This window comes from Neopelma chrysocephalum, unplaced genomic scaffold (genome assembly GCF_003984885.1).
Source record: "Neopelma chrysocephalum unplaced genomic scaffold, ASM398488v2 Primary Assembly neopelma1_147, whole genome shotgun sequence".
Classification (NCBI taxonomy): Eukaryota; Metazoa; Chordata; class Aves; order Passeriformes; family Pipridae; genus Neopelma; species Neopelma chrysocephalum.
In genome coordinates, this window is record NW_020897809.1 from 7956349 (window position 1) to 7982551 (window position 26203).

At 42.7% G+C, this 26203-nt stretch overlaps 1 protein-coding gene across 8 annotated transcripts in view; it reads left to right on the forward strand.

The window, feature by feature from the left end:
• The window catches only part of SLC6A6 (solute carrier family 6 member 6), a 91838-nt gene that overhangs the window by 55236 nt on the left and 10399 nt on the right, over positions 1-26203 (forward strand). For all 8 annotated transcript variants that reach the window (XM_027700690.1, XM_027700689.1, XM_027700686.1 and 5 more), the window contains 7 exons: positions 9427-9666; positions 10250-10384; positions 12260-12494; positions 18315-18447; positions 21804-21938; positions 23862-23965; positions 24079-24203. In XM_027700690.1, the coding sequence (XP_027556491.1) occupies positions 9438-9666; positions 10250-10384; positions 12260-12494; positions 18315-18447; positions 21804-21938; positions 23862-23965; positions 24079-24203 (1096 nt within the window). In that variant the 5' untranslated portion in view covers positions 9427-9437. The remainder of the gene's footprint in view (positions 1-9426; positions 9667-10249; positions 10385-12259; positions 12495-18314; positions 18448-21803; positions 21939-23861; positions 23966-24078; positions 24204-26203) is intronic.

Sequence of the window (26203 nt, forward strand, 5' to 3'; positions counted from 1 at the left end):
TGGTGTGTGCTCTGCACTTTGCAGACTGTGGTATGCAGAAGTGGTTTGTATGTTAGTTTCCTTGGAAAAGTGAAGTGTTTGTTCTGGCACTCTTTGGTTTTCATATCTCTTGACATAAAAACAAGCACAGCTCTTGGTCTGTGAAAGCTGATGTCACAGACCCTGGCAAAAGTGAACTGAAAATACACCTCTGGTTGGGAATCAGTGTGAATCACGTGATGTTTAAAAGCGTGTTGGTTTAGTGGTCAATACCAAAGGTTTTACTTCCAACTCAGAACTTCAAAGCAGATGGGTAGTGATCAGAAATTTGTGATTTTTATCAAATAATGCCCATTGAGAGGACTGTAGGTCATAGCAGTATCCTTCTCAAATGCCCTCCAGGAGCATGGTGAGTGGCTCTGGATGGCGATGGAAGCTGAGAGGACGGAACTGCAGCTGGAGACTGAGCCAAGGCTGTTCTGGGATTAAACAAAACATGCCATTGTCCAGCCGTGCAAGCCAGCACCTGGCACCAGCTGCATGAAAGCAAATAAATATCATGTCTACAGAGCTTTGCTTTTTTGTGTGTGTGAAAGTCCACAGTTCACCAACCTGTTTTGCAAAGTTGGGCTCTCAGTGAGCTTGTTCACCAGCTTTGCCACTTCTTCTTTTAGCATATCCTCTGCAGAACCCCCCCTGTGCTGTTCTGTCCTGCTGTATCAGTGGTTTCGATTTCATTTCCTGTGTGAAACTTCATATGCTGAAAGTTTCTGTTCCTTTTTTTTTTTTTTTACTTGAAGGAAAGAAAACAACAACAGTAAATTAAACCTCAGGGTGATTAGGAAATCTCTGGTGACTGAAGGCCTGTGAGCATTGGTGCCCTGGCCAAGCACCCCAGTCACCTGAGTACCCCTGGTTCATCAGCAAAGGTTGTGGCTCCACATCTTAAAAGATTACAGCTCATTTCCGTCACTGAATCATATTTTTGCTGATATTTACTGCCAGCGTGGAGGAGAAGTCAAGGCTAAAATCAAAAGTAGCTCACTCTTGCCATTAAGTTTTAGTGCTCATGATCCAGCCCTCAGGGCTTTGTAACTGGCTCAGGTTTTATAGCCCTGTAATGGGACTAACGCTGCGGATCGCGTGCGTGTAATAGCTGTTTTCCTGGTACAGGTTGGCTGGCTGTTTTCCACCCACGGTGCCGTGTTGCACAACTCTTCCTTCCATTACTCTATTCTAGAAAAAAAATAAAAATCAGGTGTTATGCACATGGGGCACGGGAACAAAGAAGAAGAAAGGATTGTTCTCTTGCACCGATGGTGCGGGGATCTAGATTTGTAGGAATAAGTTACTGGGTGACATGTTTAAACAGCTGTCACAGGTGAGATAGAAGTCTGTCCTCAGTTATTAAGTTAAGATGAATGGACAGAGGCAATAAAAACACAATTCCAGCTTTGTGTGGAGGTGGTTTAGGCAGATACAGCAACAGCTGATCAAAGCCCTTATTAGCTATGGAAGACTCTACTTGTTTTTCCAAAAACATGTTATCTTATACATATATCTGTTTTTTACTTAAAAAACATACTGAGAAAGTACAGTAATCTTCAATTGCGAGAAAGCCCTGAACATTAACATTGGTAAACTCAGTAAATTGAAGGCTGAATTTGGAATTAGTTGAAAAAAACCCCCGTGCAAGGGTGAAATCATTTATTCCCCAAGAAAAAATTACTATGAAATAGTGAATTCATACATCTTATTGCACATTTGCTGTACTAAATAGCTGCTTTATTGTTTCTCTTTCCTGCACTGAGGCACAGCTCGGTTATCGTAGCACACAGGGGTTGCTGTCTGACATTATCACGTGTTGTAAGTGCCTTGCAGAAGTGTCACACAGGATCAATACGCCATTAATCACATGCAAAAAATTCAATAGGCACAGTGCACACCACTGACTGTTCAAGTTCATAAGCTTTGTAAGCTTTAAGGTTTTTGCCTTTTTTATAGCAGGATGAAGGACGTCCCTTATTGATTTTGGTGTGGTTTGTTTGTGGCAATAGAACTAATTTAATTGACACCAAGACTTGCTGGAGAATTGCAGTCCACTCAAGAGCAGACCTTCAGAATTGAAAACAAAATATGACAATGCTTGTTCCTTTGGTCAGAAGGTGTAACTGCAGGGTATAAGGTGGTTGAAGAGTCGAGGATGTGCACAGCTCGTTGAATCTTCTTCAACAATGCCCATCTTGCTTGGAAAGCCACACCATGTGGATATACTCCTGCATTTTGTTAAGGGCCCTGTCATAAGGACAAAGGCCTCAAGAGGTGGTGTCACCCAGTAAATTAATGTTTTTCCACTTTCACACCATGAGAGCTGGTAGAGCAGAGGGAGCAGGCAGGGACGGCAGCGGGGGGCTGGTGCTTCTTTCCAGCCTATTGACAGTCAGGAGGCTGTGAGCTGGCACACCCAGAGGCATTAAATTAGGTCAGCAGTTGGCTTCACGTGAACAAAACCAAGTTTTAACTGGTTGTTCTCCTGCACATAGTTACCAATACAGTGTACAAAGGACGAGCAGTTTCCCTTCATTCTCTCTGCCTCTACCAACCCTTGCTTTTATGCTCTCCTTCCCCATGGTTGTCTTTGCAAGAGTCACTCCTGGGCATTCTTCTTTGAGGAGGGGACAGAGCAGGAGGATCATGACTCTCCAGGGCAGGTCACTTGGTTTCTCACTGGGATACAGGAGACGCTGTGCCCACAAAGATTTCAGGAGGACAGTTGCAACCGATGTGACTCAGTGTGCCAGTCCCCTACTTCACTGCCTCTCATACTCTTCCTCACTGACCACTGTGGGGGCCAGGGCTGCCCTGAGCCATCTCCCTGAGAATCAGGCTCAATCCCTGAGGCTGGGAAGCATTATTTTTGCTTCAGCCTCTGTTTAGGAACAGGGTCATGTTCCCTCTGAAATGCATTGGAGTTTGTGGGTATTAATTTTCCTCCTTTCCACCCCACACAACGGGAAAGGAGTTTTTAATTTCCTCCTGTTCTGGGTTTAGTTCTAACTGCTTTGTTCTTTGACATAAATAAGTAGAACAAAATGAGCATCTAGAGTATTACGTGACTGCAGATTTTCTGCTGCTGAAATCTGAGCAAAGATGCAGGATTTTGTAACAGCTCAGTGCTGTGACATGGTGCCTATTTGAAGAGCATGAATGGAAACACCAACAAGAAAAAAGCATGTAGGAAAAAAAGATATCTTTTGTCCACACCACAACTGATGAAAAAGAAATTGCATTAAGCCCTGGGCTTTCCTTTCAGAGCAGACTCCAGCGTTATAAAGAAGTGCATTTTGCTCTTAGAAGATTTTCAATAGCAGATTTTCCAATCAATCTTAGAAGACTAAAAAAAGCACCATAGTGAAAGAAAAGGAAATGATGAAGGAGTGAGAAGGGAGATGAAGAAAATTGAAGGGAAAACTGAGAAAGAAGAAAGCAAAAATGGATAGATGTTTAAATAACCACCTGTACCCAGGGAAACGTAATCAGAAAAAGAGGAGTCCATTAAAAACAGAACAGTGAGCTGTAGCTCAGGGAAATTTTAGAGGCACTTTCAAGAAGAAGAGAGGCAGTGTGTGCAGTAAAGGGAGCCATATTATTTTCAGAAAATGTAGGTATCTTGTTCAGTGAAGCAGAACGAACTTGGATATGAGTTAAGGACAATAAGTGAAGTCAGGTGCTCTTTGGGTACTGGTGTGGCCTTGACGGCTGCCAAACATAAAGGCTTTTTCTCCTGCAGAGCAGAAAGACTTGCACTAAAGCCATAAGTTTGATCAAGGGGCTGTTTATTGTAATCATGTATCGATTGGCTTAACCACACTGCTCCAGGAGGGAGGGAGAGCTGTCAACATCAAGAATTACAGCTTTCAAAGTTCCAAGTAATCCTAGGAAATGAGCCAAACGTAATAAATGCAGTTTTATTTGGGACCTGATCCTACTACTGTTGAAATCAATAGCAGCTTTTCCATTGCTCTCAATGAGAGTGAGAGCTGCTTATTTGAAGAGCAGCTCTGAGCCAGCAATCAGGGCAGCTAATTTTGAAATATTCATGAATCTGAATGTAAAATAATAATAATTTGAAAAAGAACCAATCCACAAGTAGATTGGCAGATCTAGGAAAGTTCAGTTTTTAAAGGGAGGTTGACTTCACTTTGCAAGATACAAAACAAAAAATGACAGAAAAATAAGAGAGATGATAATATCTAAAGAGGCAGTGGACTTAAGCAGGGTGAGAAAAATTAATTATAATGTGGTAAACTGATGTCTCTCAAAAGTCACTGAGGCAGAAGAGTAGGAAAGAGCACTGAGAAACTCAAGACATACAATCTGCACAGGCTGAACTCTAGTAGAGAAGGTTCCTTGGAAGCAAAAGTAGTGGTGGTACATATCACGCTGCAAAAATAGTCCATAAAACGAGCAGGACAGCCATACAGACATTCCTCAGGCAGCATTCCCATCAAGATCAGAGGTACTCTGGATGTGTATTGTGCTTTTAGTTTTCTAACAGAAGAAGCTAGAAAAAAATGTTCAGTTAGCATGCTAGTCACCAATTCAGTATGTTGAATCTTTGGTCAAAGTTTATATGCATTGACCAAAAGAGAAGTGTCTGCTTTGCTGTGGTTTCTGATGTTCAGATGCAAGATAGGGCATGCATTTTAGCATGCCTGAATATTTACAAACGTATATCTGTGTGTACAGGCAGACTTTGATTTTCCCATTTCCATCAACATTTGGAAAACCACTGTTTGGAAGACTCAGTTTTTAGAGAGTATTAAATGAGGTAGCATCCATGATGGATTTATCCTCAAGGCTCTTCCTGGAAGGTTTTGACATGCGTTGGTCGCTTGTCTCCGGCTGTAAGAAGCTTGGAGCAGATCATTACTGTAATCCCAAAGCAGAAACTGATCACAGTGTATTTTCAGATGTGTAATCTGTGGGTTGTCTCTCAAAAAAAAATCAGTGGTTCAGGAGTAATGTGAGTTGTGTCTGTTCTGACAACCAGCAGGTCCTGGCCATGCTGGTGCCTTCCCCCACCTGCATCGCTCACCGTCTGACCCCTCTGTCCAGTGCCTCCCCCTTCCCCTACCCCTCATTTTTTTGCATGTTATGAAGGATTACATTTCAATGCCAGTATTTTTTTAAAGGGTATGGGTTATTTGAGATGTAGGCTGTACGTGTGAAGATCTGATTTCTGCAGTCCAGGAGATGGCCCAAGCCGAGTTGGCTGTGAAAGCTCTCCACTTATGGCTGGTCTTTTGGTATTTTCAGCTGTGCACCAAAGACTGGTCAGTCACAGGGGGTGGCAGAAGGGCTTGGGTTAGCGCAGGGTATTTCACCTAAGGAAATTTGAGCAAGGGACATACACAGATTCTGCTGCAGAAGGAGAAGTGCCCTTGAGGTGCTCCTGGCGGCACAGGCGAGCAGATGCTTGAGAAGCACAGTGCCCCCATGTGCACTCCCTTGTTGTGTTTTTTCCATATTTTACCAGCATCAGTTTGACAATCAGTAACTCCATCCTCTGTTAGTGTGGGTTTGTACCAGTGTACGTGAGAGCAGATTCTGGGCCTGGCCCAGTCTGGATCCTTTCTCCCCTTGCTTTCAGATCAGGCTCTTGCAGTGTGGTTGGGCTCAGCCTGGCACACTGTAAATAGCAGGCTTGACTACTGCTTTCTATTTAGCCATATTAAGTTCATCAGATGAAGCCAGAGCTTCCTGGGGCTGTCTGAGCTTCCGTCTCACAGGCAAATGTGGCTCCTGGAAGGCAGACGTGTGTCTCTGTGAGGCAAACGTAAGCCTCAGACTTGCATCACTCCTTTTGGACTCTCTGATTGTAAGAGCATTTTCTTACAATATATTTCCTTGGGGTAATCTGATGGACTTAGATCTCGGATACCATCCACACTAAGTGATACAGTAAAAATAACCTATTATTCTCTGGTTCTGACCTGGGCGGTGACAACATATTGTTTCAGCATCTCTGTCAGACTATTTCCTTAAGAGCCATTTTAACCTCACCCAGTGGGACATAACTGAAGGAAATGAAACTCCAACCCCATTAAGGAAAAAGACAATGCCTTTCACTAAACAAACTTGATTTTCTTGGCTTTTCTTCACCAAGGAGAATCGCCTGTACCCCCCACCCTTGCAGCCTTTGTAGACAGTTCCTGTAATTGGGAATGGCTGGGTGGACACCAATGGCTGGCAGCAAAGGGGGATAAATCCGACATCCCTTGAACGTGACATGGGCTGGGACCGCAGTCCCAGGTGGCCGCTTAGCGACAGTCCCTGTGGTACTGGTGGACGGTACGTGCCTGCCAGCCACAGCTGCCGGCCCTCGAAACACAATTGGGATTTTAGCAAGTCTAAACACAGTAAACTGGGCTGTTACTAATTTTGTGCAGGCATTGGATATGTACCGTGCCCCGCTATTGAGAGCTGGTGACTTCCACCATAGTTGTGGTGATCCATCTCTTGGCACCCGTAAGGTGGAACAGCCACCCCAGAAAGCAACCGTAACCTTGAGGGTTTGTGCTCCTGGGCTAAGGGAAAGATCCATGATCCATCTTCACACTCCAGCTAAGGTGAAACTAATTGCTCACTAATGAGGTTTTTCAAGCACAGCCATTAATTTGGGGTATCTTGAGACAAATTAGAAATCCCTTTTTTAAAATGCAGTTCCACTCAGTTACGAAGAAGGAGTCTGGAAAGGCAGCATTTCACTCTTTGTGTGCAGGTAATTGGGACAAACCACAGGGCAATCACCTTGTCCCAGGGAGAGTCAGGGTTTACAGAATGCAATCGACTGGTCAGCCTTGCAGACTCTGGGTAGAACTAACACCTGTGTCAAAGTAAATCCGCAGGCAAGAGGATTAGAGCTGGCAGAAAAATAAAGAACTCTGTGTCACAAGATAAAAGTAGATTGCAAAAAATTGCAATCCTGAAGAGTTTTTAATCTTTGAGGTGGCTAATGCTGTAGGTCCCCTTGGGTTTTTTTGACATAAGGGGAACCTGTGTTCCCAGTGTTCTCTTTCGGAGTATTTCCAGTATCAGTCCCCATGGGGAGCAGTTAAGCTCTTATTTCAAACCTAATCCCACAGAGATCTATGAATCTGTATGTCTCTGTGCCCTGTTAAGCAGGTTTAGGGCTGTCCCAGCAGTTCACCAAGAAGTTGTCTGTAAAACAAGAGTATACACTAAACACTAGGTGTGAGACACTCTCTCTTTTACACACTTTCTTCTCCTGTTGATGGGTGTTTCAACAACCCCCATGAAGAACAGCTTCCATGAAATGGTCCGAATGCCCTCCATTCCTCAGCTCAGAATAGCCTGTTGCATGATGATTATGACATCCAAGATGAAAGATAGGGATTCAAACAGCACAAATAGCAGAAGAAACTGGAATTGTGCTTTCTCCATGCCTGGTAGCTGTTGCAGTGAGAGCAGGACATCAGCCACCTTGTAGGTACCTCTTTGAAGAAAAGCAGTTGCATACGCTTTTTTTTCCTCCCTCAAGAGGTGACTCCAGGGGATTATGCAGGGTGGTGCCTGTGTGGAGTGAGATGTTGATGTCTTGGGGAGGTTAAGGCTGCTGTGAATCCCTCTCAGAGCCACCTTCATTAATCTCCATTCATGATACTACAACTCAAGTTAGCTATTGTGAATTAACTCCCAAAAGCAACTAAAGGCTGTTATAGAGCTGGCCCTACCGTTTTTATTCAGTTACTGCACTACTTTATCTCATACCATGTCTCTAATAGTGACCAACAGGAGATATTTTAGAGGAATATGTGTTCTGCCCTCATCCCCCTGCAGTGGGTGGTGGTGATGGTCCATCTCCCTGGGATTCACTTTCTCCTCCTGTGAGCTCTCTCTGCTGTTGACCACGAGGTATTGCAGTGCTCGTGTCACCTCTGTGCACTCACCAGTGGCCTTGTTTAAAAACCAGTAGAAAGTCATAATGATTAACATTGTGGAGATTAAAGTCCCTTTATAGATCATGGCCTGATAGGCAATTTGCCTGCTTTGCAAAGGCCACCAGTATGCCAGTGGGGCAAGTATCGAGCTGCCATGGGTTGTGACAGTGTAGCCTTCTGAAACTTTCCGTGGTGGATGGAAAGATTTACGAGTACCATGATGCATATCTATCTCAAAATCATGTCTGGATTAAAAACTTCCTGCAGAGCTAATGTCAGCTCAAGCTTCAGGTCACTGCCACAAGCTAAATCAGGTCAGAGATCAAAACCAGCACGCAGGTGCGAGGGACCTTGCAACTATCAAACAGGATAATCTGTAGCACAATTCTTTTATGACTGTGCACTCCTAATGACATGTGCAAGCAGGGAATGGTCGTGGTCTGGAATAAACTTGCTGGTTTGCCTGGTTCTGGTGAAAATTTCAGTATAAAACACTATGCAAAAGTAACTGGTCAGATCCAGATAATGTCACTTGAGTTATGTGGGGAATGAATTGGCCTCATATGCCTGAGATCTGAGTTAACATGAAAGCTACAAGTTATTCCTAAATTGTTTTCATTAGAAAATCCTGCGTAAAAGGGCACTTGTTAGAATAATTCTTTCTGTTATTTTGATCATAAATTACATATATAAATTATAAATCCAGCTATGATTTGGTATGACTCATGCCACTGACTTTTTAATTAACTAAGGAGCCATCATCCTTGGCAAACTATTCAGTTGCATAGGTGTGTGTAACACAATAATTGAACATAAAGGCTTGGTTTTGTCCCTTTATTGATGTCAAGGGAAAACAGTGCAGTTATGAAAGTGGAATAAACTGCAAAGATTCCTTCAGTTCCTGCAGGATTATTAGAACAAATGACTTTCCATTCCAGTTTTTATGAATGTATAGTTTCCTGAAAGCTTTATAGTACTTCAGGGAATGGAAATGGCAGGCAATAAATGATACAGGACCTCTTGGGTTATTGGGAAATAGAAGAATGGGTTTTATCTGGAAAGGTGAGATTTACTGTTCTGCTGTATTTCATGTAAATGTTTGAGAAGGAATCAGATGCAGTGATTTGTACCTTACTTTGGTCGTGGAAGTAGCATGAGACACTTGCTCAGTAATTCTTTGTGCTGATGCTTCCACAGTGGGCAGTGTTGGGACACCTTTTCCCTGCAGCAGCAAGTGGTGTCAAAGCTTTGCTGTCCTCTGCGCTTCATTGGCAGCAAAGAGGTGACCCAGAGTTCAGGGGTGGTTTGTGTCTCCTGGTCAGTGAAGGCATCAGATGTATTTTCCTACATCAGCTTGATAAACAGCACTGGTTTTTTTTGAATGAGTTTGTCTAAACAGTTCTCACAGTGTTAAGAGAGCTCTGCTGGAAAAGACTGTTTAATAAACCCCCCCTCCCTTTTTTTTTCTTCTTTTTCTATGTAGAAAGCAGAAATATGGCAACAAAGGAAAAGCTTCAGTGCTTGAAAGATTTCCACAAGGACATCCTCAAACCTTCCCCCGGCAAGAGCCCGGGGACACGGCCTGAGGATGAGGCAGAAGGGAAGCCGCCCCAGCGGGAGAAGTGGGCGAGCAAGATTGACTTTCTGCTGTCCGTGGCAGGTGGATTTATTGGTTTAGGCAATGTCTGGCGGTTTCCGTATCTCTGCTACAAAAATGGCGGAGGTGAGTATTTATTTTCTTCTTAGGAATCAATCTGTCTGCCTTGTGCTTACTGTTTTTCAGTGCCTTCATCCAGTTTTTGATAAGAATATTCATACACCTGGTTTCTGCCTTCCTCACCAGTCTTCAGGAGAGATTGTTTTATTACTTGATAGTTTTTATTAAAAATTCATTAGGGAAAAACAACAGCAGTTTAAAATGTTGTACTAATGAACCTTTTCTGCTATAATTGAGTCTGAGTTTTAACCAAAAGATAGGCTATCAATATAGACCAGTAGGATTTCAGACCAGGGGATTTCAGAATAAGAGCATTCTGAGCCACGTGAAACTGTTTGGTGCTTAACAATCTGCCATTGTTATTGCAGATTTTCACTTTAAAGAGGTAAGAAAATGCCCTTTCCAACATACACCCATTCTTTTTGCAGCGAAGATGAGCGAGAATACCCCAGAATAAGATTATTGTATAATGATATTAAAGTATCAAGTATGTTTCTTTGTTTATATATGCCTGTTCCCACTTTTTAGATGACCTTGTGTAAGTTCACTCACTTCATCTCAACTTTGTGCTGTTGTATTTTCTCAACAGGTGCATTTCTTATACCTTATTTCATTTTCCTGTTTGGGGGAGGTCTTCCCGTGTTTTTCCTGGAGGTGGTGCTAGGACAGTATACCTCTGAAGGTGGAATTACATGCTGGGAAAAGATCTGCCCTATATTCACTGGTTAGTACATCTTGTTGTGCTTTACTGCTTAAAGAACCTCTGTAGACCGTATGTAACTACACCATTCCCCTCATGTCCATTAATTCAGCTATTTGCTCTTATAATTTAGGGTATGATATTGGTTCCTGGAAAGGTAGAAGTCAGAGAGTCTGAAGGACAAAGTGAGATATTGATTTTGATGCTATCATGTTGTTAACTGGCAGAACTGCCAGTAAGCAAGAAAGAAATTGCGTATTATGCCTTTTAAAGGCAATTGCACATTTTGTTTACAGGTATCAGAGAAAGTGTTGCCTTGGAAAGCTGGATGGCATTAATGAAACCGTCTTTGAAATGTTATTTTGATCTGGAAATCAAAATCCCCCTGCCATATGAAAGCTGATCATTGACATCATCCCTCTGCTACTGATACAGCCAAAACCTGGACAGCATTTTTGGAAAAGGACTTTGGTCATGACTGAGTAGCTCCTGGCAAACAGGAGTGTTGTTACCGAAGGGCCTTTGCCTGACTCACCCCTCATGGGAACAATACAGAGGCTGCTCTGGAAGTAAACTAGAATGAAAAATGAAAGACAGACTAGAAAAATGAGCAAGGATGCCTATCTTATGTGTAGATTGCCCTTTGCAGTCAGACAGCACAGGCAGAATCCTTTGGAGTAACTACACTAAACATGTGGCACCGTTCAAATCCCATTTGGGAAGAGTGGGCACTGGTGCGTCTCTAGTTCTACCACTGTTGCTGTTCCAGGCATCTCTCTCCCCTTATGTCACCCCAGGCAGAAGTGGAGGTTTTCTCTGGGGCTCACACTCCCACCTAGTAGTCAGAACACTGCTGAAGCTGATGTAATTGTACTTCTTTAGTTTAATTTTATTCCTCCTCCTCCCACTGTTATGAAGCCTTTTTTTTTTTTAAGAGGGAGGAATGTTCCTTATTTAAATAGCAATCTCCCAGGCATCCGTAAAGAGAAAGTGTAGCTAATGTGACTAGCTGTATATCCTGAAGGAAATGCAAATGTACAGAATAAATAGCACTTGCTTTGCTTGTTTCCACCTGGCATAAAAATAATCTCTGGTGGTAAAGACTGCTGCTACAACAAGGTTTTAAACTGTAAAATAGGAGGCAAGTATCCCAAGTGCTGGAATAGCTGTCAGAGTGATGTGAAAGGGAACCTCATAGGTTCTTGTAAGAGACTACTCTAAGTTTTTTAAGGAAATCCTTTTTTTTTTTGCCTGTAAGTGCCAAACTTTGTAAGCAGAGATTGATCCCGTTAACCATAAGAGCCACAAATACAATGCTTCCTTTACACAAGTGAAATTGGGGCAGAAACAACAGCTTTCCCATTGATTCCTTCAAAATTTTCCTTTTTAACTCATTCAAGGACTGTCTTTGTTTTTTGGGGGTTTTTTTGCACATAGACTGAGCCCAGCCAGTAGATAACCGAGCGGTGCAAGGGCTGCCCAGCTGAGCTGCTACCAGGGAAGCTGTTTGGGGGACAATGTGACAAGAATAAGGTTGCCCACGTAGCTACCTAAGTGAGATGGTGTAAATCCCAGATGAGCAAAGCATGATGCCTTGAATTCCTTCTGCTAGAACTTGAAATAACCGGTTTAGTGTTAAATTGGGTAATCATCCTGCAGACCTCCCTTCAGTGTCAGCAAACCATGGCCAGAAACTCATCCCTGAGTAACAGAGATGGTGCCGGGTCAGTGCTTACGAGTGATTGAGTTGAGTTGAGTTTCCATCACGAGTGTGGTAGAGCAGGATACAAGTCCATGATGCAGTGGGAATAGCAGCAGCTCCATGAGATCACAGGGTGCTCTAGGAAGAAGCAGCTGTCCACGTCTGCATGTTTTTCTTTTTTCTCTCCTTCTCGCCAGGAATTGGTTATGCTTCCATAGTGATTGTGTCCCTTCTGAACGTGTACTACATTGTGATCCTGGCCTGGGGACTCTACTACCTGTTCCAGTCGTTCCAGAGCGTCCTGCCATGGGCCCACTGCCACCAGAAGTGGAACACGCCGACCTGCGTGGAAGACACTCTCAGGAAGAACAAAACACTTTGGATATCACTGAATGCCACTAACTTCACCTCTCCTGTCACAGAGTTCTGGGAGTAAGTACCCCCCTCTTTGTGGTGTCTTTGGGGAGCTTTGGTGGCATGCCAGGGCCTGAGATTTTGTGGAAGCCTAGTGGGGAGTGTTGGATAGGAAAATTGCTCTGGATTTAAGTCTGGGAGTGGTGGAGGGAAGTGTTAGATGTGTAACTGTCTTCATCCTAGAGCATACAGGGAGCCCTAAAAGCTCAGTGCAGCTTCTGGTTTGGAAGAAAACTTGTTTCCTTCTTGGCTGGGATTCTCTTGAGTGCAGCAGGAGAACAGAAATAAGTCACTGCAGATGCCCTGATAGGAGAAGTTACTATGGAAACAGTGACAAATCACCACCTTTGTGGTTGCCTCTTCCCCAACTGTTAGCATTTGCAGTACACTTTGTGAAACTGTAACACTTCTCAGTCTGATAATACAGCAAGGCTTTGAGCTCGCTAATAAATCTGACAGAGGTGGTGAACGTTGTTTGTCCTGTACTGCAGGTTTCTCAGGTCATGTTCATTACATCATTTTTCTCTGCAGTCTCTGAGGAGACTGGTTTGCCAGATGCCTGAATTTCATCAGTCCTAAGCTTCTTATTCTCATTTCTCTTTTATTTTTCAAGTTTTAAATCATATTGCATAACGTGATCTCTGAACGGGCGCGACCTCAAATGTCTGTATGTTTACGTAAGTGTCAAAACATAGCAGCAGAGGAAGACACCTGTAGGGAAACTTAAATCCAAAGGATCTACAAATAGCTTAGCAATAATTTATTTTTTTGGGGGGGGGCTTGCTCATATAGTCACTTAAGAGTAGAATTAGTTTCTGGCCCAGCTTGGCTTTTTCAGCATGTTTAAAGTCCAGTTTTGTCCCTGATCAACTTGTACCCACTTCTCTATTTTTAAAAATAAGCATTAGCCAAAGCCCCAGCAGGAATGGTGTTCATGCTGAAGATATTTGGCATGCGTTAGGTTTAGAAAAAATAGTCTTATGAACTATGCTAAAATTTGTAACACAAGAGTCGAAATACAAAGGGCAGATTGGATCTTGGATCAGCAGTTTGTCAAAAGGCACTGGTGGCTGGTGTGAGGGATGGGGTTGAGGCTGTAAGAACAGTCATTTTTATTGTGAGAACTGTGTTTCCATGTTAAGGTACAGTTTTTTTCCCAGGTGACTTCCTCCCTTGTAAATATGGAGAAAGTTGGGAAATGTTTGGTAAATGGTACCTTTGGGTGTTTTAGGAGAACTTAGAGGCAAGTTGCAGTAGAAGAGGAAGCAACTCTCACTCCATTGGACTCTCCCACAATGTCTTTGGGGGACTGAAGACCTTGAATCCAAATGACTGGCTGGCTTGGTAGGATGTTCAAAGGTCTCCTCAAGGCCTCCAGGGGAAGCAGAGATCCACAGCATTGCCCCTGAAATAGTTGCTCCCCCAGGATGCCCAAAGCACTGCATTCATCATCAGCTTTGTGCAGTAATTTTGCTGACAGGTTCTCTTGTACCTGGGGGCAGCCACGAGCTTGGCAGCCTCCTGAAGTGGCCACAGGATTGCCCTGCTACTCTGAAAGTTTCTTTTCGTGGAATGCACAGATTTTTTGCAGGCTGAGTTGTCTCCCTGGGGCCCCATGTTCACTTCGGGAGACTGAAAATACCATAGCAGAAAGGAATAGGACTGGGAGTGGGGAAGGGGATTGTAAAAGAAAGAGTGAGGGCTCCAGAGGAACACCAGAACTCTCTGTGGGTAACAACACGGCAGGTATGCAATGAGGGGTGTTATGGCAAGGCAACCTCTCCATGGGCTGGGGAAACAGTGTCCCCACATGGGAGCATGTTAGAGGTGGAGCTTTTAGTTAACTTTCCTCTAAGAGAAAGTCTCTTGTTGTTGGAAAACTCCTCTGCAAGCTGAACAAAATCCTCCTGTACACACAGCCTGATGTTGTCAGGTTGGAGGTGCCTGACTTTGATTTGAATGACGAATCCTTGATCCTCACAGCACTTCCCTTTCCTCCATTGTGCCCTCACCATTTCTGTAGCACAGTTGGAGCAAAGGTTGCTCAGTGATTAGTGCTCTCCTTGCGCTTTGCAGCCACTTTAACTTGTGTCCTCAAATAACAATTTTAAACATTGTGAGCTGAACTCTTCCCTGGAGTCACACTAGGGAGGAGTTTGGCTCCATAATCCTACTAGTACAGACATACTGCCCATAACTCACTGTTTCATCATGGGCAAAACTGTCCTTAACAGAGCGAGCTGCCTTCAGGAGTCATGGCACTTGGAGAAGTATTAAAAATAGCTGTTCTCTCTGCATAAATAACTATTGGTGTCTTAAAGTAAGGGCAGAGATCATGCAGCACTGTTGTAATCGAAGTAGCATAGCTTTTACACGGTGTAAGCATTTAATATCCCCATTTTTTTCCCAGCCATGCTACTATTCTTTATAGTTCTGAAATTAAAAATAATTTTAAGACCTTTCAGGCCGCTTGCCATCATAGACAATGCTGGCCGCCAGCCAGCTACCCACATGGAAAGGACAGGTAAATAATTAGTCTTTAACTGAAGATATCCATCTGCTTTGTGGCACGATTAATTTCAGTTTAATTCAGGGGTTTGTGAGTATTTGGTTTCTGAAACCCAATGCTATTTTTATTGTGGGACATTTATATAGTGTCCTCATCAGTATTGCTTTGTAAAACTAATGCTGCCAGGATATAATTGACCACATTGATGCATTAACCTCTTCATGTTGAACTTCTCAGCCTGGCTGGATGTATAGTACAGCCTGACATTTCAGTTCGTTTAAATTAATGTTCTGTGCAAATCACATGCTTGCTGGAGCAGCAATAAAAGGGGGTTAAGCAAATCAGGCTTTATATTAGGAGACTTACCTCTTGGTATCACATGCTTCAGGTTTATTTCTGAAGATTTTATTTTAAAGTCCAAAACCTTAAGGGCTTACACACATATTAATACATAAGGGATAAGTGTAATGGGGTAATTATAGTTGAACAAAACCTCTGATTGTCTGGTGCTGGCCAAGTGTTTATAAATATTTGGTAATCAGCAGACTTTATTCGTCCAAATCCCAAGAAAGCCCATCACATGCTAACAGCATGTAATCTTAAAAGGAGCAACACAAAAAACTAAACAAAATCTAGAGCAGCTGTCTCTGCCTTTGGGGGCAAACTTGAGAGTTTTAAAAATTGTTTCATGTTCTCCTTTTAATAATCTTCTCTACAACCACTTCATGGTTAATTATTCTTGTCCATCCAATGTGAAAGAGTGCTTCACCTTTCCTGGTTCGAAAGGTCCTGTCTGCATTCACTTGATTAATGAGCTGGAATATCCTTCAAGGGTTGCATAACTCTCTTCATTTTGTTTTTGTTTATGTTCTAGAGCCAGTTACGGCTCCTATTACATTTCCATATTGCACACCAGTAGAACATATTAGTGTATGAACAAGGGTCAAGAGCTCATGTTTACAACAAACTCAGCCCCAGCCTGTTGTCCCATTGATTATATATGAGTGACAGTTAATGACAGCATCAGGACTATAAATTAGAATTAGTAACAACTCTGTGCATAAATGGTGTGAAGGTAGTTGAGTGGGCTTGGCTGAATCTCAGCAGTGGGTTATGTAACAAAATGGAAGAGGTATCAGCACAGCCCAGCTCGTGCTCCTTCCTGGGCGTGAATTTACAGGGTATCACAAAACCAGGTTGAGTTCTCCTTCTGTGAAAATACATTGGGTTAGAACTCCTGGAACAGTTTTAATGCTGAGGCTCCCCTGGTAATTCCGAGCAGATTCCTCGAGGTAGTTGGTCTTCGTGAGATGGGATTACCCTGGACAGAGAAAACCAGCACATCACTTAGTGTGCTTGCTGCCTCACCCTAGAAAAGTAAGATATCTGACTCTCAGTAACCCACTGGGGTGCCCTCCAAAAAATCTTGAAAGAATTGCTGGAGCAAACTCCAGGAGAGAATGACCACTTGCTTTTAGTTCCCTAATAAAAAGCAAAGAAGTCTTAGCTGAATGCATTAGTAGGGCTCCCTATTCCAAAAGGCATTTGCAGTTAATTATTCACGGTTTCCCGAGAGCCAGCTCTATAGGTTGCCTTTTTAATATGAACTGCCACTTTGATTGGAAAATTGCCATTTATTTTTACAAAAGCCACAGAAGTTTGCAGCTGAACTTTGTCATCTTATAAATGTATTTTCTTCTTTTGTATACGCACAGCGGGTTTTTTCTTTGTTTCTTTAGGTTCAGGTGAAGCAGGACTGCAACTTTATGCCAAATATTCATTACCAAGGGGTTTCTCATAACTGTTGAATAGCTGTGCTGATTAGGGCAGACTTACCCTGTCTGGTGCCATTAGTCCTTTTCCATAACAAAATACACATGCGTTCAGAGAGAATAATGCATTTGGTGTGAGAACGCAGTCACAGGTAATCCAAGTGAGTTTGGCAAACAGAGGCGCAAAAGCAGATGGGTGAGGGTTTGAGTCCCATTAAACTGGTCGATCCAGGGCTTTTCCAAAAACTAATTGCAAATTTTCCATTGGTGACTTCATTTACTATTATTTCCATGGTAATAGCAAAAAAAAAAAATTAATTCAGAGGAAAACCAAACCACAGTGGTTTGTCTTGTACTGGATCCACACAGAAAGCTGTGCGCACCACACATGTGGGCCTGACCCTGGTGCAGCACCTGGACTGTTCTGGGCTCTGCTCTCCGTGACTGTGGTGAAGGAAAGGGCCTGATTTTTTTAGCTGCCTGAAAATAAAAGTAAATTAACAATTTCTTAGGTAGCAAGTTCACTCCTGTAGTCTTGGGGCAAAGCGTTTTTCTCGTAATTGAGGTCAAACTACTCCTTGACTGAAAAACTCCTTGCAGAAATTCTTCAGAGTTTGGTAGGTTCATTTGCAAAGGAGTATTAACTCAATGAACAGTAAGAAACAGTTTGTTCTTTCTTATGTGTTTGACAAATGAAGCAAGTGTTAGTACAACGATGTCTGTCCAGTGTGTGAGAACAAGTTTAAAAAAACAGTTTTAAATCACTATTTAATGAAAAACCATGGCAATTTCCAGAAGAGAGAAGCCTAACTGAATATTCCCCCTCAGGACCAGAGCATTTTGATGGTCGGATGTTGTTCCCTTAAGACACAGCTTAGGAATTTCTTTTTATTTATTAAGCTAAGTGACAGAATAAAGTTTCCCAAATATTTAGTGGTAGCTAAACAAGACCCCGTGTCGGGGGTGCTGAGGGCAGGTGGTGGCGCCCGGGCAGTGTTTGTGTGGGGGGGCCCCAAGGGGAGAATAGATAATGGCTCCAGCCTTCACCCTGCAAAGCTGCGGGGCGTGACTGGTCCCTGTGCTGCTTCTTCCTGTCCTCCTTGTGGCAGCCTTGCTAATGAACTGAAAAGGAGGAGAAACATGAGGCTACAGGCCAGCTGCAAGTGTCCATGATGGAGACATGGTGTGCGCTGCTGCTGGGTGGCTTCAGGGCCAGGGTGTGTTGTGACACTGGGGTGAGGTGGTCTTGCACCGTCAAGGAAGCAAATACTTTCTTATCTCATACGGAGGTGGTCAAAGGCTGCTAAAAAGAGCCTGAATTTTAAAATGCTGTGGAATATATTGAACAAAAGAGTCCCACAGGCATAAGGGAGATGTAGGGTTGCAAAGCACAGCTCTTCTCACATAAGCCACACTGACTTAACAAGCAGTGTTCCAAGGTCAGAGATCTGCCTGTGCATCGGCTGCCCTACACACCCTCCTGTGCTCTCAGCCAGCACAAACAGAGTCTGCATCAGCTGAGCTCCTGCATCTCTCTCTTGTTTTGTTTCCTTTCAGGCGCAATGTACTGAGCTTGTCCTCAGGAATTGAAGATATTGGTATTATCAAGTGGGATCTAGCACTGTGTCTCCTCCTTGTCTGGGTGATATGTTTCTTCTGCATTTGGAAAGGAGTCAAATCCACTGGGAAAGTAAGTGCTCTTTTACCCTTTCTATAATCATTGCAGTTAGCAGATGTTAGGAATACTAAGTAATGCTGTTCTTGAAGATATTCACCATTTCCTGGAAAAATATGTATTTTTGCACTGAATAAGAGGGAAATTCAGATTCAACTTTCAATCTGAAAGTCATTACTAGTGCCCAAAATGCCTGTGAGTCAAGTAGCCATTACTGGAATGGCATCAAGAGGCAGATACAAATGTGGTTTGAGTACCACTTTGCCTCTCACAGGACAAGTGCCCCACTGATGCATGCCATGAGCATGAAAGGTCTTAGGCTTGTGGTGGAGGCTGCTTGGCCTGTCCGTGTTCTCACACCAGTCAAGTTCATTCTCAGTGCAGGGGGAGGGATGTTAACATAGCTGTGGTAGGGGTGTTCTAAGTCAGTGGAAGCTGTTGGATGCGTGGCATTTTTGAAATGCCGCTCGCTTATGGCAGAGCTGTGTGTACACAGAAGACTAAACTTAGGTACTCCTTTAGAAGCACCGTCATTAACAGAGATCCTGGATAGCTTGTGGCTTTAGTTCCATCGCGTGCTCTTCAGAATCGTGTTTTCCTTAAAGGATAACAGTTACATCATTCCTGAACCTCATCCCGCTCCAGTTGAAGAAACAAATTGCAGCAGACCTTGCCCAGTCACTTAGCATGAAGCATGATGTTATTGCCCCTTGTGTTCAGTAGTGGTTTTGTACCTATTTTCGTGAGAAAAGGCTTTTGAAGCCATTGTGTTTGTGTGATTCTTAGCTTTCAAACCTGTTGTTTGAGGCAGTGTTCAGATAAGTCTGGTAGAGGGAGAGGGATCTCAAGATACCAAGTTCCCTCATGTTTCTTCTCAGCTAGGTGGAAGGGAGTTGACCCCATTAGTGCCCTTCCTGAGAAAAAGGACACAGAGTGAACTTATCCCTAGAGAAGTCAGGAGGATAAATTGCAAGTGCCCCAACTGCAAAAAGAACCTCGTTTAAGAGTTTTAGTTTGTTGCATACTGCAAAATCAACCAGGAGACAAAACTCCGTAGGAAACCAGATCTTAGCAGTTCCACTGTTAATTAAACTTCTTGTTTTACTGTAGTATCTGTCTTGCTTTCTGTGATTTTTATCCTGAAGCCTCCTTAAAAGGCTGGTGCCTTACCCTAGGTTCCTGCCACCTTTGCCCCAAAAAACAGCTTCCACACCTCTAAAGCACACGTTGGAAAAAATGTTTGCTTCTCTGTTCCCTCTGATTGATGTGACCCCATGAGGTGATTGTGTAAGTTTTATAGTAAAGGTGAATGCAGTAAATGTCCCACAGCAGCCAAGTGGAAGCACACATTTCTTTAGCACCTTTGGCAAGCCTGGTGTCTGCTCAGTAAAGGTTACAGTAGCCCAGAGAGACATCCCACGCTCCCTATGGTACACTATTTCCAGTCCCTGTGAGGATAACAGGTTGAAAAAAGGTCTGTTAAAATCAGTTATATAAAAATCTGTGTTCTCTGGAAATCCTACAGTATGGTCTCTTTTCTAAAACAAGGCAGTTAGTAGGAATTCACTCCCCACTCTCCGTGGCGTCTGAGCTCGTGCGAGTGTGGAGCCAAAGCCCAACAAAACCATTGGAAAGTCTCTGGTTGACTCCATTAACTTTGGGGTCAAACAAAAGTAAACTGTAAATTCTAATGGAGGACTTGAATTATTTGAGAAGTCGAGTTTACTTTAGTAGATGGTTGTTTATAGCACTTCCCTGCTTTCCAGTGTGTTAATGGCTCTTTGGAGAGCAGGGCGGGGGGAAAGATGTAGTTTTTAAATCTTGTAGTAGAGGATTGGACAAATAAACATGAAATCATGGTGAAAAATAATAGTTGTGCTTATGCTTTGGATAAAGTGCTTGATCTTAAAAATTCCTGCGGCATTGCGAGAGAATCTCTACCCGCAGTGCAAAGGCCTCTCTGTGAGTGTTGTTTACTCAGTTCCTGAAAATATGTCAAGGCATATATTTTTGGAAGAAAACTTTGACTTTTCATAGGCCTGATTTATGTTAGAAAAAAATCAGAAAGTGCAGAAATCCCCCTTTTTATCTTCTGCTTTTGGTGAAACTAGGCTAATGTGTAATACATATTATTTGTCAGTGGAAAATATACAGAAAATTCAGGGATAGAATTAAAAAGGACATGTATGAAAAGATTTCCTTTCATTCTATGAAATCAGTCCAGCTCTGTGAATTATTATGGCAATGCAGGCTTTGAGTTCTCCTTGTTATTCTCAGAGGACACACTTAAGAAGAAAAATGGAGCATCCCAGGAGCTTTGCAGTAGTTAAGCAAATTCTGGAAAACAAAAATGCATTCTAACTCGTGGCAGCAAACTGTAATTACCTGGGGGAATCATCTTGACTCCAAGAAAAATGTCCTTTCTTGGACAGTAGTGATTCTTGACTGTAACACAGTGGTTATATAAAAAAATGAGAGAAAGCACTGATGAGCAAAGAAAGCAAAATGTTAGAGGTCAAAAAGTGTGGGTCTAAAGATAGAACTGTCCAAATGCAAGCTCAATTAACCCTCGTGCTGGAGATGAAAGCAAAGGGCTCTTTCATCAAATGAATGAGGAGATAACAAGAAGAGAAGAAGTAGGCTGTTATTCAAAGAGAGTGGGAATAGAGGTTAAAGATAATGAAGACATATTCTCAAACTGGATGAATAGAGCCTTAGTTTCCAATAATGATGTTGCTGAATAGGCAGCAAGGGCAAGATGAAGTTATGGGACTGGAAATTACTGCTGTTGAGGCTGATGCCAACCTGAAGGGCCTCTTGTGTTCAAGATGATGGGAAGGGAGACATGGGAGCATGGACTAAATTACCTTAATCTGTGGTGAAGTTGCCTGTAGGAGCAGTAGTGGGGCCGCACAGCAAGGTCAGAGGTAGCAGCAGAGCTTGCGAAACAGGTTGCGGTTTGTAAGTTTTAAAGTTCCAATAAAGAATGAGGTAATGTTTCAGGCACCCTCAGTGAGGAAACCTCTTCACTTCCCTGGCAGAGGTGCGCTTGTCATGTGAGGATGACAAACAGGGCAAAGGCAGAATTTGAACAAAAGTCATGAGTTGTATAAAATCGTGCTTGTCCTCTGCCTGAGTGACATGACCACTGACTGGGGGGCTCTGGAGGTATTCATGCATTGCCTTTAGGCCTAAGGCAGTAAAGTGGTAAAGAACATTAAAACTACACACAGAAACTCAGGCTGGGTCCTTTTTAGATATGAGGGGGCTTTGAATTTTCCTCATTAGAGCTCTCTTGGTTTTGGAGGTGTAGCTTTGGTTGCCCCAGGCTAAACATACTTTTGGGTTTTTTTCTTTTTTTTTATTTCCAGGTAGTGTACATCACTGCCACGTTCCCATTCATCATGCTCCTTGTTCTACTCATCCGTGGCGTGACCCTGCCTGGAGCTGCAGAAGGCATCAAGTTTTATCTTTACCCTGATATCTCACGGTTAGCTGACCCACAGGTACAGAACCAGGAGCAGGGAGCGGGACAATTTCCTATGCAAAGGGGGATGGTGGAGGGTGATGGTGGTGATGTAATGGCAATAGACTTTTTTCCATGGTCTTTAGAGGTCCAAATATAGCATGAACATTAATGCTGGGTTATATTTTCCAGAGCTCTGCTTGAGAAGGTCACTGTTAAATGTGTTAATGCATCTTTCCATGTGTATGTATGTGTGTGTATGCGTGTGTATTTTTTTTGTGTCAAAGGACTCTGAGGCTGTAGACTCTGTCCCGTTATACAATCTCAGCTTTCTTGTTGGTAAGGTAAGGGAGATGCATTTTTTTTAAATGAGGATAGTCTTTAGTTTCAAAGGAGAGACACATGAACTTCACAGATGGAACAACAAGCGACAACTGTGAGTACCAGTGTCACTTACCTCCCACTGCTCGATAGGAGGAGATTGGGAGAGAGGTGGATGGAATTACAGAAGAATGAAAACTCATGGAAAGGTGAAGAAAATGCTTTCTGAGGCACAGGAACTACCATTTGCTTACCCCTTGCTAGTGGGAGCCAGGCTTACTCTTACTGTATAGATAGAAATTCCTGTCTGAGTTCACTGAGTGCAAGTGTGGGACACCTGAGCAGACCAGCATCGTTTCAGCCAATAGTGTTCACATGAGAAATTAAAAAAAAAAGCAATACCCTCCTCCAAAAAAACCAAAAACAAGGGATCTTTGAAAATAACAAAATGTTGGTCACAGTGATAGGAAATAACATCTGTCTTTGCTATTTCTTTCTATTGAGTAATTGGTAAAAATAGAACTACAGTGATAGTTAAATAACTGAAGTAGAAAAAGTGTAATGAAAAGAAACACTGTGAAAATTAGGTGCATTCTCTAGTCTTGCCCTCTTTTACAAGACACCCTTTTCACAGGAGACATTGTATTTTACGAATTAATCTTCTTTTATGGGACTCTATCACTTTTATGATCTAATATTAGCCCTAACCAGAGTATCAGCCGATAATGGAGAAGAGATTCATGTGAGCTGACAGGCCCCCTCCCACGGTCTAGCAAAAACATCACTCCAAGGAGACACTAGTCAGCAGGTGCTGGAAAGCAGTGGTGGGAGGGAGAAGGTAATGGTCCTCAGTCTTCACTCTCACTTACTCAGACTCCTGGGTGGTTTCTGCTGGTGTTTGCAGATTTGCATTAGCACAAAGAAGAGCACAGATGGGATTCAGAGGATACATTTTGATAGTTCTCTATGTATTTACTAGCCAAGAAGTTCATAGTGTATGGTTATTTCACTCTGTATATGGTTTTTTTTAATGTAATCGGGACAAAGAATCATGAGACCAAGATCAGATATGTATCTTATAAAGTGCATTGTGTTTTGCTTGTTTTCCCCCCACCCCTATGGCTTTTTATCTTGCATTTGAACAGGTACAAAAACAACCAGAAAGCTAGAAAAATAAACAAACCAAATACACAAACCTGTTTCTCAAGCTTTTCACATCCTCAGTTTAAGGAATCTGCCGGTCGACTCTTAACTGAAATGAATTACAACAGAAATGAGCAATGTTATAAATACTTCTGCATTTCCTATTGCACTGAAACACGTTTATTGTTGCGCCAACAGGAAGGATCAGCTGAATGACTAAGAAACTAGAAATACTGAGCACCTCTGGGGAGGGGAAACAGGAACTGTTGTAGAGATTGATTATGTTCTTTTGGGCTCTGATGCTAACAATTTTCTTTTCCCTGTGAAAGCCAAACTTGCAAATGTGATGTTCTCTTTCCCCGTCTCCCTGATCCTGTAGCTTTCACCCTCAATGGAAGCAATTATTTTGTTGATATTGCTTAGTTTGAACTGTGTGTTTGCATAGAATGTTGCAATGCAATGATGCTGGTAATAACAGTATTTCCATCTTTCCCTTTAGGTCTGGATAGATGCAGGGACACAAATCTTCTTCTCATATGCAATCTGCTTAGGAGCAATGACTTCCCTGGGGAGCTACAACAAGTACAAATACAACTGCTATAGGCAAGTTTCCATCTAAGGGGGTTTAGTGTTTTAGCTAAATGATGTAAATAAAGTAGGGACAATGGGTTAATTTTTTTTTAATTAACTTGCTCCATGACATATGTGTGACTTAGGGACTGTTTGCTGCTGGGATGCCTGAACAGTGGTACCAGTTTTGTGTCTGGCTTCGCAATTTTTTCCGTCCTGGGCTTCATGGCACAAGAGCAAGGGGTGAACATTGCTGATGTGGCAGAGTCAGGTACGATGGTGTTGGTGGCAGTGGTGGTGGGCACTGCCGCCTAGCGTGTGAGCAAAGTTCTGCAGACTCAATCAGCTAACATCTAAGCAATAAAATAGAACAAGATTTCCCATAATCTCCAGAAAAAATAAGCACGTTGTTGATTTGGGCTTCCATCTAGAGCAGTGAGGGTTAGCCGGGGTTATACTGTTTACTCTGTCTTGATTAACAGGGCAGCGAACACATTTCCTAGAGTGTGCTAACCCATGTGAGTTGAGATCAGAGTTAACTACACCATTATCTAGGGTCCAGAATGTCATTGACTCGAGAGTTTATTCCATCCTTCTTTTCAGACTACCTTTGTTTTCATTCCAATGCAAATTGCCAGTGCTTACATATTTTTCATAGCTTAGTTTCGCTTACTTGCAGCACTAGAGTAGAATTAGTACCTTGGCCTTTTGAAGGGTCATACAGACATGTATTCCCAAGTCTCACTGAAAGGCAAGAGAAATTGGAGAACTCCATCTCTAGGGTTTTGTGGACCATTTAATCCACAGCAACTTCAGCTGTTGCAATCCTGCATTTGTCCTCTGTAGTTTCAGGGTGAGGTTGACAGAACCGTGAGAAGTCCATTTTGAAACTGGATGTACACTTAGGTTCCTCCCTTATTTCAGAAGGGTTCTTCCCATTAACATTCAGCTATGCACATGCAGATGAAGAAGGCTAAATCCTCATAGCATGTGACTGTATTTCAAACAAAACAGATGACATTTTTTCCTCTGTGCATTTCTTGTCCATGAAGGCAGGTGTAACCATGTGTTTTCACGTAGAACAGACAGATTAGATGGGAATTACCATGGAAAAATAATGAATCAGGCCTTGACAGCCATGAGGCTTAAAGCTAATCAGATTCAAGTAATAACAATGTCACCTGAGTGCACTTTTGACATTTCTTTCTGATTTTTTTTGAGTACTTTTAATTCACGTGCATAGTATTTGAAAGCTTTCCTCTGCAAACATGCTATTAAAATGAAAAAGTCAATATATCTTCTAATCACATGGCTCTGGGAGTTAAGTCTTTTAGAAAAATATCTCACTTCCCAAGGGCTAATGAAAAACTAATGACATTGACGGCACCACTGGATTCTTGGGTGGCTGCAATTGGCAGACCTCTTGCAAGTGCAATTAGTTAACAGTCTTGGCCTTAATGCTTATTTTGATCGGAGGTTGATTGCTTTGTTTGGAAACAGGAAGCAAGGGAATAATCCTATTGAATGAATCATAAATAGCCCCATTATTTTTTTATTTGTATGTAGGTGGATCAATTCCAAGAGTAGTATTTTTAAGTATTTGCACATTAGGTTTTTATCTGGTCAATATTTATTCTAGTTTTTATTATTAAATCTCTGATACTGGCAGCACTTGACATTTTTAGAATTAAACAATTCTATAGTAACACTGGATCGCTAAAAACATTTAAACACAAATTAGCTAACAGTGTTTACATAGCATTTTTTCAACAGCTCAAAAAACGTTTTTTTAAAGGAGGGATTTTATACAACAGGGGCACTGATTAGCTTCCGAATTTGGCTTTTGATTTCTTGCGGAGCTACTGAAGACACTTGGTCCCCCTGGGGTGAGTGTCCCTGGACCCACATGGGGCTGTGAGGGAAGCTCTTGCTGCTGCTGCTGCCTCAGTGCTGCTTCTTAGCACAGAGGCATCCAGCAGGCACTTGAGCCTGTCTTTTCTGGCCTTGCCTTTTTTTGGTTTCTTATGATGCAAGGTCAGAACTGCTCCCCTGGATCAGGGAAAAGGTGAGCAGAGGCACTGCCACTTGGCTGTAGCACTCGGGGGAGGATGTTGTCCACAGACCTCCTTCTCCCCCCAGGGAGTTAAATCCCTCCTGCTCTATCCATGGCACCACTTGTTTCCTTGTTTGCCCTCCTGCAAGCCACGGGAACATCAACAAATTTGCTGACAGCAGAATCTCATGGCCACATTTTTTACTGCTGCCAAGTTC